Source organism: Acomys minous (assembly GCF_964271855.1).
Source record: "Acomys minous genome assembly, chromosome: 6".
In the NCBI taxonomy this organism is placed as follows: Eukaryota; Metazoa; Chordata; class Mammalia; order Rodentia; family Muridae; genus Acomys; species Acomys minous.
Genome location: NC_140487.1, coordinates 53,063,571 through 53,078,426, shown reverse-complemented (window position 1 = coordinate 53,078,426; position 14,856 = coordinate 53,063,571). Strand labels below are relative to the sequence as shown.

Below are 14,856 nucleotides of genomic sequence, written 5' to 3'. Positions count from 1 at the left end.
GCACCTTCTCAACATGGCTAAACCACTGCACTCATGAACTCACCGCAACTGTGATTACCCGCATAAGACTTGTACAACATCAAACTAACCAACATTGCAAGCTGGATGGGCAGGAAGTCATGAGCCCTAGTTAAGGAGATACTGATGGTTAATGGCTGCTAGGGGAGGAAGTACCAGTTTTCTTTAATGCTGTGGCCCTCTGATAGGTTGACCACATTCTAGTGAATGTTTCCACATTGCATAGAAAGCAACACAAATTAGACTCATGGTTGTTATTATTCTTTAAGAGGACATGAAGTTGGGAGAGGGGGTCTGATAGGATGAGATGCAGCAAGTGTGTGTGTGTGTGTGTGTGTGTGTGTGTGTGTGTGTGTTATGATCAGAATACACTGTATACATGTATACATTGTTAAAAAAGGATTAATAAAAATATATTAAAAATAAGGTGCATATAAAGCAGGGCTTGTGGTGCAAGTCTGTAATCTCATCCTCTTGGGAGAATGGGTGGGAAGAGCAAATGCTAAAGGCCAGCTTGCTCTAGAGACCAGCTTAGTTGAGGGAAGACTGACTTTGGCTCGTAGTTTCAGAGGTGCCAGTTGCACTTGTCTCCATTGCTTCTGGGCTGTGGTGAGGTAGTTCATCATGTGAGAGCTGGTAGTAGAGCAGAGCTGTTCAATTCATGACAACCATGAAGGAGAGAGAGAGAGTGAGAAAGAAAAAAGAAGAGGCAGATGGCCATGCACAGCCCCTAGGGGCATGTCCCCTGAGAACTCGTCACCTTCAACTAGGTCCTAGCTTCCTATTTTCACCACTTCCTCAACATGGCATTTAGTTATGAATCTGTCAGTGGCACACATCTTTGAGGTCAGAGGCCTTGTGTCCTAGTCATGTCCTCTTCTGACTGTTGCTACTTTAGAGGGCACATCTTCAACACCTGAGTACAGGGAGGGATATTCATACTCAAGCACAGGAGTCTCAGGCCCTACTATTTTACTCTCTCTCTCTCTCTCTCTCTCTCTCTCTCTCTCTCTCTCTCTCTCTCTCTCTCTCTCTCTCTCTCTCTCTCTCTGTGTGTGTGCGCGCGCGCACATGCATGTCTCATGGCCATTGGTTTTAGATCCTCTTTTCATCTTCTGAGAGTTTTGCTTTCTGTCTTTTCAGCTGAGTTCTCTATGTCCTCAATCACAGACTTCCTGTTTCTCCGTTAATTTCCTTCTTTGGGAGTAACATTTGCCAGGACTTCTGTGGGTTTTTTTTTTTTTTTTTTGGTGGGGGAGGGTGTTTGGTTTGGGTTTTTGGTTTTTCCAAGACAGAGTTTCTCTGTGTAGCCTTGACTGTCCTGGACTTGCTTTCTAGACCAGGCTGGCCTCGACCTCACAAAGATCTGTCTGCTTCTGCCTCCCAGAGTGAGTGCTTTAGTTACAGGCGTGCACCGCTGCGTTCGGCTTGCCAGGAACTTTCTAAGAAACAAAGAAGAGGTAATTTTGTGAGTCCTTAATGTCTGACTACACATATTTTCCTCATTTATTCATTGTTTTACCTATATGATGAGTCTCTTGATTAGATATGGAATTCTAGGCTGCAAATAAGTTTCTCTACAGCTTGTGAATGTTTTTCTTGATCATGCTCCGGTTTCTAGTGTTGCTGTGGAAACATCTGTTGCCATTTTAAGCCTTGTCCTGTGTGCACGATCAGTACTTCCTCCCTTTTAAATTTTTCTTTCCCCGATATTCTAAATTTCATGCCTCACCATGTCTTCAGTGATTTGTTCCATAATTCATGGGTGCTTTGAAAGCAGAGACTCACATCCTTGAATTCCAGAAAATCTTATATCTTCTCTTTGAAGATATTGCTCTCTCCATAGTCTCGCTGCTCTCACATTTTGAAACTCCTTTTAATGAGATACTGGAATTTATGCTTTGGCACACCCATTTCATATCTTTTCTTACCCATCATCCTGGACAGTTTTCCAAAAACATATTTCATGTGACCCTTCAGCTTTTTAACTGCAAGTTTACTTTAAGATGTGCTATTTTTTTAAAAAATTTATTTTCTAAGATCTTTGCTTATTTTCTGGGTATTCAATTAAAAAGAGCATCCTGTTTTTTAAAGAAGGTTTCTCCAATATGCTTTATTAATTTTTTCAAGACATTAGTTAGCTTCATCTTCATCTTTTCCCAACTTCCTGTCTCTGTGTCCTCTACCCTGAATCCTCTATGTGGGTTCTCCTTTGCTTCTTTCCTTGTCTCAGACCCTTCTTACTGGAGCCATCTCCAAGGTGTGACAGATTCTATAAAGGTCTGTATATGAGTCATCTGACAGAGGGTCTGTGCATAGACACAGCTTGCCACATTCCAGCTGCTCTGGAGGAGTTCTGGTGGGATGGTAGTTTGAGTACGAATGACCCTCATAGCCTCATATACTTGAATGCTTGGTCCCCAGTTGGTGGAACTATTTGGGAAGGATTAGAGGATGTGACCTTGTTCCAGGAGGTATGTCACCGGGAGCTTGGGGTTTCAAAATCCCACACCATTTTCCCTCTACCCTCTTTTCTCTCCGCCTTGTGTTGTTGGGTCAGATGGAAGCTCTCAGCTACTGCTCCAGTACCATGTGTGACCGTGGCAGTGCTTCCCACCATAATGTCATGATTCTAATTCTCTGAAACTTTTACCAACCCTAGAAATGAAATACTTTCTTATATAAGTTACCTTGGTCATGGTGTTTTATCTGGAAACAGGAAAATAATTAAGACAGCTGGCAAACCTGTGTGTCACTTTCTTGAGTTTTTTCCTGAGGTAAATCTTTCCTGAGGGGACTTTTCTCATGACTCCTAGGGGTGTTGGGAAGAAGCTGCAGGCTTAGGTCCTACCTCCTGCTTGTAATGCCCTGTGTCCTCTGGTGCCTCAGCCCCAATGCCTTCTTACAATCCCAGGGACACCAAAGCTCAGCATCTCTGGACTAAGTTATACTGAGAGTCGCCCATCTAGGTGGGAGGGTGATCTGGAGTTAGGTGTGCGCAGGTCTCGTGTCTTTCTTAAGGATGTGCATAGATGTACGCTGATGAGAGGGTGATCTGGAGGTAGGTGTGCGCAGGTCTCATGTCTTTCTAAAGGATGTGTATGTTGATGACTCTATGTTAAGCTCCAGTTCTGTTTGTGGAAGCACCTGGAAGCTCTGTGCCTTGAGCCTTTGAGGCTTCTGAGCAGACTCTGGCTGCCTGCTGCATCTTCTCACCCCAGACACTTAGCTTACGTTTCGCGTTCCCCTTCTGAATATTTTTGTTCTTTTCTGGCCTTTAGTGGGGGATTTTGCAGGGCTGGGAGAAGAACATAGAGTCAAATGTGGTTTCTCCGTAGAAGTCTTTTGGAGGCCATCTTGACAAGACTGTAGAGACCTCCCACCTCCTCCCCTTGCCTAGAGCAGAGACCTCTGCACTCTGGTCCTTCACCCAGTTCTTCTCTGACTTCAGGATTAGGCTTATCTCTCCTCCCAGCTCCTTCCCATCTTGTTTCCCTGTCTTCTGGTCTGCCCCTCATCCTCCTCACCTGCTCTCTCTTCTTTGACACTCTCCTCGGAACCCTTCTTTCATTCCAACCTGACCCCTGACCTGTCAAGACTGGGGAAGTGACCTTGCTCTGTTGTCTTCAGCTTGCTGCCAAGGCCTCCTTGGTCACCTGTCTTGCTTGCCACGGGACTGTCAGTTCTGTGAAGGAATGGCTTGCTGCAGACCTGCACAAGATATGCGTGTTCCCACTCTCCCTGACTCCACAGCTGAGCCCAAGGGCTAGGGTAAAGTAGGTTTTGATTTGTTGAATTCACAAATGAGCGCTGTAATTAAAGTATGGTTACATATAAACTATATACTTAATACATAATTATATGTCTTAGATTGATGTTATACTTCATTTAAGAGAACATTAAATACTTGCTAACTTAATGAGCCTGTAGTCGTGAACGAGTGAAGTCCATATTGGTCTGGGCAGAGGGCAGAAAAGGGGGAACCACCAAGGAGTTCTCAAAGAAGTCCCTGTAAGTCACGCGAACCCGGCCTCTCTGAGCACTTAGAGAAAGGAGCATGTGGCATGAGCCCCAGCAGTCTGTCCTCTGTAGCTGATTTGCTGTTCGTGTGGTGGAGCAGCAGATCCAGGGTAGAGGAAGCATCACTGGGTGTGGCCTCCTGCACCAGCCCCACTGGTCTTCTGAATGAAGACAGAGGGCCCCCCCCCCAGGCTCTCAATGGGGAGCCAAGAAGTCTGGACAGTGCCTCCAGGCCCTCGCCACTGCCCTATTTCTCTGCCTCCCCCAACACACATGCACATGTGCACACAGATTACTGTATGTATGTGCAAACATGGAGACGTGTACTTTTCCCCTGGGTTTCCATGATCCTCCATGGCATCACTAAATTCTGACCACCTCACGGACATCCCCAATCCATCCCTTTCTCCTGTCCCCTGCAGGGCTTAGGTGTCAGCCTGGCTGGCGAGGTCTTGTAGTGACCCTGCTTTTGTTCCTACTGCCTGACACATTGTCCTCCCTGGGTGGACATTGGCAGGAGCACAGACAGGCACAGGGTGAAGACTCTGGAATGGGTGTCTGGGTGTGGCGCAAGAATCTTTTACCACCTCTGCTCTGACTCTCTTGTCTAGAAAATGTGTGTGAAAAGTGACACTAATTCACTGGATTGTTATGTGGGGTAGGCACACATTGCTGAGAGCTCTGCCTGTCTCACACAAACCTCACAAAAGTGTTGCCCATGATCACTGAGCAAGTGCTTAGGAGAGATCTGCTGAGTTGTTTGAATCAGGTGCCAAAGAGTGGGACTATCACTCTGCTCTGGCAACCACGGCCTCCCTCTGGAACTTTCTGCCTCCCACTGATCTCTTTCATTCTGTCCTCTGTTCTGGCTGCTCACAGCTTTGGGGAGGTCAATCCCATTACACTCTGTCCTATTCCTCTGCCTCTGCCAACCACACATGCACATGTGCACACAAGATTACTGTATGTGTGCGCATACGTGGAGATGTGTGTTCTTCCCCTGGTCTCTTATGTTCCAGTCTGTTACTGTTCTCCTGACTTTTTTCTCCTTTGGATCTTTCTGTTTGCAAGCTGCTGTCTAGTTTTTGGTCCTTCAAGCCCTCATGTTGCTTTTGGCTCTGTTACGTTCTTCCCTGGAAGCCAATTGCGTTCAGCTACCTCTAGTGCTATGAGAGGTTCCCCCGTTATACTTTCCCATCTTGTTACTCTCCAGAGTTTCCTGAGGGGACCTCCATCTCTACTCCTTAGTGCATAGAGCCCCAGCTCACCTAGGCCTTTGGAAGAGTGTTGACCACCCAAGTCACAGTGACTTGCTTCTGCTTGGCTGGTTTCCTGCTCACTTGGGGAACAGGATTCTGGGGGCTTCAGGATAAGGCAGTCCTTTTATTTACTTTGGCTGGGTCTCAGCCTTCCACCGGGCTCAGGGCTGGGTCTGCCTTTTATGCTCATCACTTCTGCACTCTCCCATTCACCTCTTCCCCTGTTTCTAGGCCTTTCTCACTGCCCATCTTAGACTTAATGACTTAGCGCAGAGTCTCAGGTGAGCTGTCATGTCTCATCAGCAGCCTACACACCTGCCTACCATCTTCTGTACCCAATTCCTGCCTTGGTGAGTAGGAGAAAATGGAAGCAAAGAGAGGAAAAGGACCTGCTGAAAGGTAGACGGTAGAGCTAGGATTAAGTTCTAATCCAGTTTTGGTATGAAGAGGCTTCATTGGCCTCCTGCCTTCCTATAGCGTATCTCTTTTCTCATCTTTCATTGACATTAACTCTCCGGTATCCCACATGTCACTGGACCACCTGTGCCATCCTGAAGGCATAGACAATGATGTGGTAAGGAGCTGTCCTGAGGCTGAGGTGCTGAGGGATCCGGCACCAGCTCATATGAAGGGTATTATCCAGGGTGGGTCAGGGAGTGAGCATCTAAAGTCTTCCTTTCAGAGGAGTGCAAGATGATCACCAGGACGCTTTCTGGCTCTGTGGGACTTGAAGCCTCACCCCAATGGTCTTTTCCTCAGCCCCCTGAAGATTGTCAGTTACTTTTACCTTAGTGTGAATGAGATTATGCCTTTTCCAGGAGTGCAGTTTTTAATTATTGAGGTCCCTAGAGATGGAGATAGAAATGCCTTTTCTGAGTTCTTACAGCCCAGGTCAGGTGGTGTAGAAAGATTCCATCAGAGCCTACATCTCAGAGCTAAGGCTGCTTCTCTGGGCCGCTGAGCCAGCCTCCTCCTCATTCCCTGCCCATTGTCCCTGAAAGGAGACACTGAGTGGACACCCAGGAGGCTGCAGGGTGGCCATGGGTATGAGGGAAAAGAAAGCAGTCCCAGGGAGAAAACCAGAATCCCGCAGACATTAACAAATGTTGGCCTAGCTCAAACCCCCAAATTCCCATGGTTGCCTTTCTCTGGGAAGGACTGTGGGAGGAAGGGGTATTCTTTGTCCTTGCCCTGGCCTTGTGCCCTTTCCCTCTGAACTGTGGGTGATATCTTTATAGTTGTTTTTTGCAGTGTTTTTGGCATCTAGGGTGAACTCTGGTTGTCATGGCAACTCCAGCAAGGGAAAGAAGGGAGAGGGTTGAATTTATTCCACCCTTGGCTCATTTTCTACATAGGGGTCTATGAAGGGCTAAGACTAAGACTTTGTTCAGAAAGGCAGCCCCCCCCAGCACCCCATATCTCCCCTGCCTGGCTTGACTTCATGCTGGCTACAGCAACGTGCAAGCAAGATACTTTTAGGGTGATCGTTATCCAAGCTTCATGCTTTTAGGGTGAAGCATGGGTCTCTGCATCAGAAGGATGTGTCAGAATGATGGAGGGGGAGCTCAAAGAAACATCCCCAGTTGAGGAGCCACGCAGACCCTTTGCTTTCCTGGGCACAAGGGAGCAACAGGCAGGGCAGGAAGCGCTCTAAGTGCCTGGAGAGTAAAGAAGCCTTGCTCTCCCTTCCAGTCTCAGCAACAAAGGTGTGGAAGTCACACCTCCTGAGAGGATACTCAGGGAGCCTGCCTGACATCTCCGGCTTCAGAGGCCTCCATTAAGGCCCTAGTCTACCTTTTCTACACTGAGAGGAGAGAGCCACTGTGCCAGGCTCCTCCTTTTCTGACTAAGGTCTGCCTATAGCCTTTCAACTCTGGATCTATAGCACAAGACTTTATTATATCTGGCCCCAAACAGGGAGAAGTAAGTGGTTCTTTCAGGAGGAAGGGAGCAAGTTAGGGGGAAACTCCATTAGGAGGAGAGGAGGGAACTAGGGGAAGGTGGGGGCACTTCTAGGATGCTCCTTAATATAATAGACAATAGACTAGCCTGCACTGCAGAGCACCTGTGACACCATACACTGTTCCTCTGCAACTAGTCAGCCTGTCCAACCTTTCACCTCCTGCCCAGATGATCCAGTTGGGAAGGGACAGAGACCTGGGGAAAAACACATGAGTAAAGGGGGAAGAGAAAGCCAGATGCAGGGCTGGTAATAGGAGGGGTTGAGGGAGGGAAGAGGAGGAGAGAGGGAAAAGAAAGGATACAAAGAAGAGGGATTGCAAGAAGGAGTCCTCAGCAACAGGATGAAGAGGTGCTGAATTGCCTTCAGCCTGACAAGCAGAATCTGTGAGATTGTTGTGAATGCTTCCTCGGGGCGTCTTCACCTGCATCTGGTGACTTTAGAACTTTAGGACTGTCCTGGGGCTCTAACCTAGTTCCTAGGGCAAACAGACAAGAAGCTGCCTCCCTCTCTGGTCCCCAAATACCCCATCCTTGGAATCAGGAGGTTTGTCATCTCTCAGAGAACACGGTACAAGGAGTATGTAGGACAAAGCCACCCTGGCCCAGATGTCTGCCAGATGCTCTCTAAGTGACTCCATGACAAAAAGCCATTGCTTTCTGCTTCCGTTTGATGATATCCAAATGGGACAATACCAGCCCTTTCCTTTGGGGGCGGTTTGAGGTTTGAATGAGGCAATTCAGGTAGAGCATCAAGCCGGGACCACCATAAGGACTGCAGAAATTGGTACTTCTGTTCTTTTTTAAATTTTTATTAATTTATTCAGATTACAACCCAATTGTTATCCCATCACTTGTATCCTCCCATTCCTCCCTCCCTCCCGCTTTCACCTTATTCCCCTCCCCTAGGTCTAAGACAGATGGGGACTTCCTCCCCCACTATATGGTCATAGGCTATCAAGTCTCATATTGGTAGCCTGCTTATTCTTTCTTTGAAGGCCATCAGGCCTCCCCACCAAGGGGAGATGGTCAAACATGGAGGTGCTTCTGTTCTTTAGGACCCTCTGTGTGGATATGGAGGAAGCACATGCTGAACTTCTGCAACATGGCTCCTTGCTCACAGAGAGGGGTCAGGGATCCTGGTTCAGGCATCAGCCATGGATGGAGAAGAGACCAGGCTGAGCAGGGGCAAGCAGCAAGTTTCCAATGACTGTCCCCTCCTTGCCTTTTAAAGGCATTTTTTCCCTCCTAAATATTTGAGGAAATATTAATATCCATTTTACTGATGAGGGAACTAGGCTGGAGGAAGACAGGGGCTCGCCTAGGCCACATGGAAAATCCAAACAACGAGAGAAGTGGGGACGCACTGGCCAGGAGGTTCCTTTCAATGTGGGCTCTGACAAGGAGCCTGGGGACTGGAGGAGGACAGGGGACAGGCTCAGTTCCTGCCAATAGCACTCATTACCTCCCACTTACTGTTCTTTGCTGATTCTGAACAGCAGGTACCAGGTCTTAACACCACCGTTGCCTCTCCACATCCGGAGAAGAAAATTGGACTAAAATGGCTTGGTGCTTTTACCTCACAGTTTGCAAGGGGGTGAAGCAACAGCATAAGGGCAAGCAGGCAGGGAAAGAATGGTTTCCGGATGGAACCAAGGCATGCCAGCCAGCAAGGGGTTCGAGAGCAGTTGTCCACGCTAGGCAGGTGCCTAGGGGGAAACAAAGGCAAAGGCTTAGCAGGGTTCAGACCCCTCCCCTGTAAAGTTCAGGTGTTTGAACCTTCTCCACCGAGTGAGTGGTCTTTTAGCATACTGGAAGGCACATCCAGGTGGGGACCAACAGAAGGACCAGGCCCACCTAGAAATATAAGGTGCTCAAAAAATCGCTGAAGAAAAGACAAACCTTGGTACTCAAATGGAAGCACCAGAGCCCTAAGCAAAGATGTCAAATTTCCCTAGGGCTGAGGCTAGAGAGACCTCACTTTTCCTAGCATGCGCTGTGCAAGGGACACTCAGGGCAGTGATTTCTCTTATTGATGGATCATGCCAAGACCTGCAGCCTATGGCTCAGGACAAACAAACTCTACAATACACTTCCCACAGAGCTTCGGTTTCCTCACCAGTGCAAGTGCAACTCAAGTGCTGCTTGTAAGATTGCCGTGTCCCGTGACCCACTGTCCTTGAGAAGGAATGGGGGCAGGGAGTTCTCAGAGGCAGAGGAGGAGTGGCAAAAGGGTTGAGGGTCTGGTCATCACCACCCAGTGCTTCAGAGGCTGGCGGGAGGTTGTGAAGCCTTCAAATCACAGCATGACGTCTGTGGGTAGCAAAGTCCTTATCCTGGTGGTGTGGCCATTTCTGCCCTAAGGAGTAGGTTGGGGCATCTAAAAATATCCTGAAATATATTCATTACTTCTCTTATTACTGTGAACAAATACCTGAGCAAAAACAACCTAAAGAGTGAAAGGCTTATTTTGGCTCACAGTCCAGAGGAGCACAGTCATGGCAGGGAAGACAAGAAGATGGAATGCTCGGGCTATGGGGCAACTAGAAAGCAGAGACAGGATAGTGACAGTGTTCAATTGGCCCCTCCTTCCTTTTCTGTGTAGGTACAGCACATGTATTTACGAATGGACATGCCTGCGAATGTGTGTGGTGGCTGGAGGCTGATGTCGGTTCTTTCTCTGTTGCCCTATGCCTTTTTTTTTTTTTTTTTTGAGATAAAGGTCTCTTATGTAACTGACTAGACTGGATGGCCAGCAAGCTGCTTTTTAATACTGAGATTATAGGTACACATTGTCACGCTCAGCTCATTATGGATGCTGGACAACCAAATGCAGACATTAGTGCTGTTGTGACAGGCCATCTTCTAGGTCCCGTTTCCTCTTTATATTCAGTCTGGAACTCCAACACATTGGATGGTGTGTTATTTACTTTTCTGCTGCTGTGATATAACACCATGATCAAGGCAACTCATAGAAGAAAGAATTTATTTAGGGACTCCTCGAGAGGGAGTCTATAATGATAGGGCAGGCATGGAGCAGGAAGCTGGAGCAGAAAGCTAAGAAATCACACATTCAACCACCAACATGAAGCAGAGAACTGGAAACAGGATGAAACTATGAACTCTCAAAGTCCATTCCCAATGATGTATTTCTTCAGCAAGGCTGCACTTCCTGAAGGTTTTATAGAATCCCCCAAACAGAGCCATCAGCTAGGCACCAAGTGTTCTCATGCCTGAGCCTATTGGGGACATTTCTCATTCATCACAGATGGTGCCGCCCACATTCAGGTGAGCCTTCCTTCCTCAGTTAAACCACCCTGGAAATACCTCACAGATATGCCAAAGGGTTTGCATCATTAATGTCCAAGGTGTTTGTTAATTCTATCAAGTCCACAGCTGAAATTCATGAGTGTATCCTTTCTCAACTTGACACTCAAACATCATAAACCATAACATTCCACCCACCACCTTTCTTAGGCTCAAGGAGATGTCACAAATGCAAAAATGCATTCCTTGGAACATCAGAAGTTCTCGTATTCTTACACTTTAACCCTTGTCCCAAAGCCCAAAGTGTCTTTTGAGACTCAAGACAATCTCTTTATTGTAAGCCTCCATACAGAAAACAAGTTCATACTTCTGAACTACAACTTACTAGCACATAGTAAATATCCCCTTTCCCAAACAAAGGAATGGAAACATAACAAGGAAAGATGTGGCTATAGCAAGGCCAAAACACAGCTGGGAAAACACTACATCTTTCAGCTCCATATTCAGCCTCTGGGGATCTTAATGACATCATCTGGGCTCCCATGGCCATTACTCTATTGATGCTCTCTCCTTCTCTGTGTGTCTCTGTCTCTATCTCTCTATCTCTCTGTCTCTGTCTCTATCTCTCTGCCTCTCTGTCTCTCTGTCTCTGTCTCTGTCTGTCTCTGTCTCTCTCTCTCTGTCTCTCTGTCTCTCTGTCTCTCTGTCTCTCTCTCTCTCTCTCTCTCCCTCCCCCCTTCTCTGCTCCCCCTCCAGATCCACTGTATGCCGGCAATTTCATTCTACCGATTTCCCATGGTCTTTGCATCTCCAGCATCCATAGGTCTCTACTGAAGTTTAGATTTCACCTTTACATTTTCACAAAACTTCCCAAAGCCACACACTGAGTGGCCTTCGTTGCTTTCTGAACACTTGGCATAGCCTCCATGCCCCTCAGCTTGTGTTTTGCAAACTTGCAAAGCAGAAGCATCTATGGATGCTACTGCCAAGTTCTGCTGCCAGTTTGAGCTATAGCATGGCACCCTTCTGCCACAGCTGTGCTGATCACCATGCCTTAGAGAATGAACCTAAAACAAACAACCAAAGCAAACCAAGCCAAATAAAAAACCTTCCCCTGTTTTGTCTTGTTTTGCTTTGTGAAGGGGCTGCCATTAGTGAGCAGGGAACCCCTGAAAATTTTTCAGCTCATCCTCTCTTCTTTCAAATGAATTTGCCTTTTAAACATATTTTATTTTAATTATTTTTACTTATGTGCATGTGTGTATACATGTGTGGGTATATGCGTGTGACTGTACGAGCCCATGGAGTTTAGAGATCCCTTGAGGAGGCTGAAGTCACAGACAGTTGTGAACCACTTGATATGGCCCTAAGAAATAAACTAGGGTTCTCTGCAAAAGCAGCATACATTCTTAATTTTTGTTCCATTTCTCTAGTCTTCAATATGCATTTTTATAAGGTGAAACCTTCATTGGGTGGGGTCTTACCATTGATGAGGCAAATGTTTGGTTTCTCTGTAACTTCTAATTTCATTAACACTTACAGTAGTAGCTACACCTATGCTCTGCTTGTTTACAACTTTAAATTGGCTCATGCTATTTCCTTGTCAGACTGCTAAGGTTTTTTTTTGTTTTTTGGGTTTTTTTTTTGGGTTTTGTTTGTTTTATCTTTCTGCTCCCTGAAACTGATCAGATGCACTAGGCTCCTCCCTCCCCAAGCTTATATAAAAAGTCAAGACTGCTGAGAGACACCTGTAGAGCTGCAGAGATAGAGGCAGAGACCAACTAGGCTGCCTGGAAGAGATACTCCCTAACATCCTGAGCTGCTTGCAAGTTATCCCTGAGGTCTGGGTTTCAGATTTTGTGAGCTATCACCCATGCTGGGGTTAGACTTGGGTGACTCCACCCCCTTTGAGTCATTTATGCCCCTATAAACAATTCATTGCCTACATTCTTGTCAATAACCCAATACAAGTTCATTGACACATCAATTTGGATTTTGGTGGCATCCTTACTTTGATATGTTATCAATTCCCTATCTCAGGTGAGTGAAATTTTATTCATATTTCCCCCAAAATAGTGTCGCACAACAAGTTGACAATCAAAATTAGCCCCTACATAGAAATGTTGTGGATGCCAAGACTCTAAAGCATCCACTCTTGTGCATGTTCAAACCCCATTTATTGAATACATACAATTTAAAATATTCTTCATGTAATATATTTTCATCACATTCTTTTCCTTACCCGACCTTCCCTCCAGATACATCCTACCTCCTTATCCATCCAACTTTATAGTCTTTCTCTCTTAAAAAAAACCTGAAAAAGACAAAAATAAAAACAGAAAATGAGGAATAAAAATCAAAACAGACAAACCTAAAAAGAAAAAGAGGGAGGGAGGGAAGGAGGAAGAGAGAGAGAGAGAGAGAGAGAGAGAGAGAGAGAGAGAGAGAGAGAGAGATACCAAAACAGAACAAAATAAAAAAGTACAGGGGGGAAAACACAGAGATCATGGAATTCATTTATGGTGGCCAACTATTTCTCAACACAGAGCTTGTCCTGCAGTGTGGTTGATATACCTAGTGATACTCCACTGGAGAAAACTGAGTTTTTACTTTCCCAGCAGGCATAAATTACAAATAGGTTTATTGTTGGGATGAAACTTCGTGTCCCTGTTCCCTTCTCAGTGCTGGTATTTTGTCTGGTTTGAACCTGTTTGGGTCTTGTGCATGCTGTTACAGTCTCTGTGAGCTTATATATGTTTCAGTCCTGATGTTTGGGGAAGATGTTGTTTCCTTGGAGCTCTCCATCACCTCTGGCTCTTATAATCTTTCTGCCCTCTCTTCTGCATAGATCCTTGAGCCTTGATGGGATGGGTTTGATAAAAAAATTCTTATTTAGGGCTGAGTGATCCAAAGTATCTCACCCTTGACAGGCTGCCCAGTTGTGGATCTCTTTGCTAGTTACTATCTTCTATACGATGATGTTTCTCTGATGAGGGGTGTGTGATGCTCTGATCTGTGGGTCGAGTGCTTAGGAGTCATTTTATTGCTGTGTTCTTTTAGGAGAACAATTGAAGGTTTCTCCATAGGCCCATGACCTATCTAAAACCAGATTTTTGGCCACTTTGTCAGTGTCATGTATGCATTCTATCTTCATGGAGTTGGCCTTCAATCCAACCTTTTAAACATGGTTGATTACTCCCATAACGTTTGTGCCACTATTGCACCAGCATATCTTTCAGGCACAGCTCTTGTGGGTTTCAGGATTTGTAACTTGGTGAAATTAATGAATGCTTTTACTTTCTGTAGTATGCAAAGTTCCTTCCGGCACCAAAAATGCTTGTCAGTAGGTATGAAGCCTCTAGTTGGGTGCCAGTTTCATTTCTCCATGTACAGTGACATAAATTGTGTCTTCAAAAAATAAGATCTTTTCATGATGCTCGGAGAGTAACCAATAGCCTTGGTAATAGCCTGCAGTGTTTGGTGGAGTCTATAGTCAATGACCCCAGAAGATGTTACTCATTTCTGGCACTGGAGGTTTTACTTGGTGGATACTGTCTACTGCATGATAATGGTGACTCCATCTAAATTTCATTCGTCTATATATTTCAGGATGTCTTTGCAGTAGGAAGTTTCCATATGGCTTTTCAAAAGGCCTTTCGTTGTATTAGCTGTCCTTTCCCATATTTCCTCATTTACCCTGATCTCCCAACAACCCCTCCCCAATTTAATTTTCCTACTCTACTTTCCTCTTTATGTTTTTATAAAACTCTTCTTCATCTCCCTTGGAAGATCCCCTCCTACCCTCTGGTCCCTTACTAGACAACTAACCTCTGAGGTTATTTGGATCTAAACACATACATTTAAAAAGCTTGAAAGCTAACATGCACATAAAAGATTCAATACACTTTTATTTTAGGTTTGGGTTAAGGATGTTATTCTTGCACTTGTGAGGTGAGGCACGGCTATGCAGCTGTTGCTATCTTCTCCCAGATCGTCTACTTTGCATCTTGCCTCTGTCCCCCTTCCTCCTTCTTCTCTTCCCCTCACACTTTTAGAACATGTCTGAGGATGTCAGCATCTGGGGCCCAGAACTTTCTCCTCTCAGGGGTATAGGTACATACAGAGATGGAGTCTGCATTTCATGCTGGTACATAGGCAGCCTGCAACTTGGCTTCCCTGGTAGGCACTTAGAAGGACACTTAGGCTGGGACCAGATTTTGAAATGGCAAGGCTCACTTGCAAGTTGGAACTCAGGGTACTGGCCAGGAAAATACAGATGGCCCTGTGCAATCTCAGTACAATAGTCAAAGCCTGGTACCCAAAATGCCTATGA

The 14,856-nt window shown here is 45.9% G+C and overlaps 2 protein-coding genes across 2 annotated transcripts in view; one reads left to right on the top strand and one right to left on the bottom strand.

Annotated features, from left to right (window-relative positions):
* Nucleotides 1-14,856, top strand: part of ADCYAP1R1 (ADCYAP receptor type I) — a 101,361-nt gene that overhangs the window by 18,929 nt on the left and 67,576 nt on the right. The window lies entirely within an intron of this gene.
* Nucleotides 1,401-14,856, bottom strand: part of LOC311599531 (uncharacterized protein) — a 35,354-nt gene continuing 21,898 nt past the window's right edge. Inside the window, exon 3 of the mRNA XM_084785497.1 lies at nt 1,401-1,460. Within this exon, the coding sequence (XP_084641623.1) occupies nt 1,416-1,460 (45 nt within the window). The 3' untranslated portion in view covers nt 1,401-1,415. The remainder of the gene's footprint in view (nt 1,461-14,856) is intronic.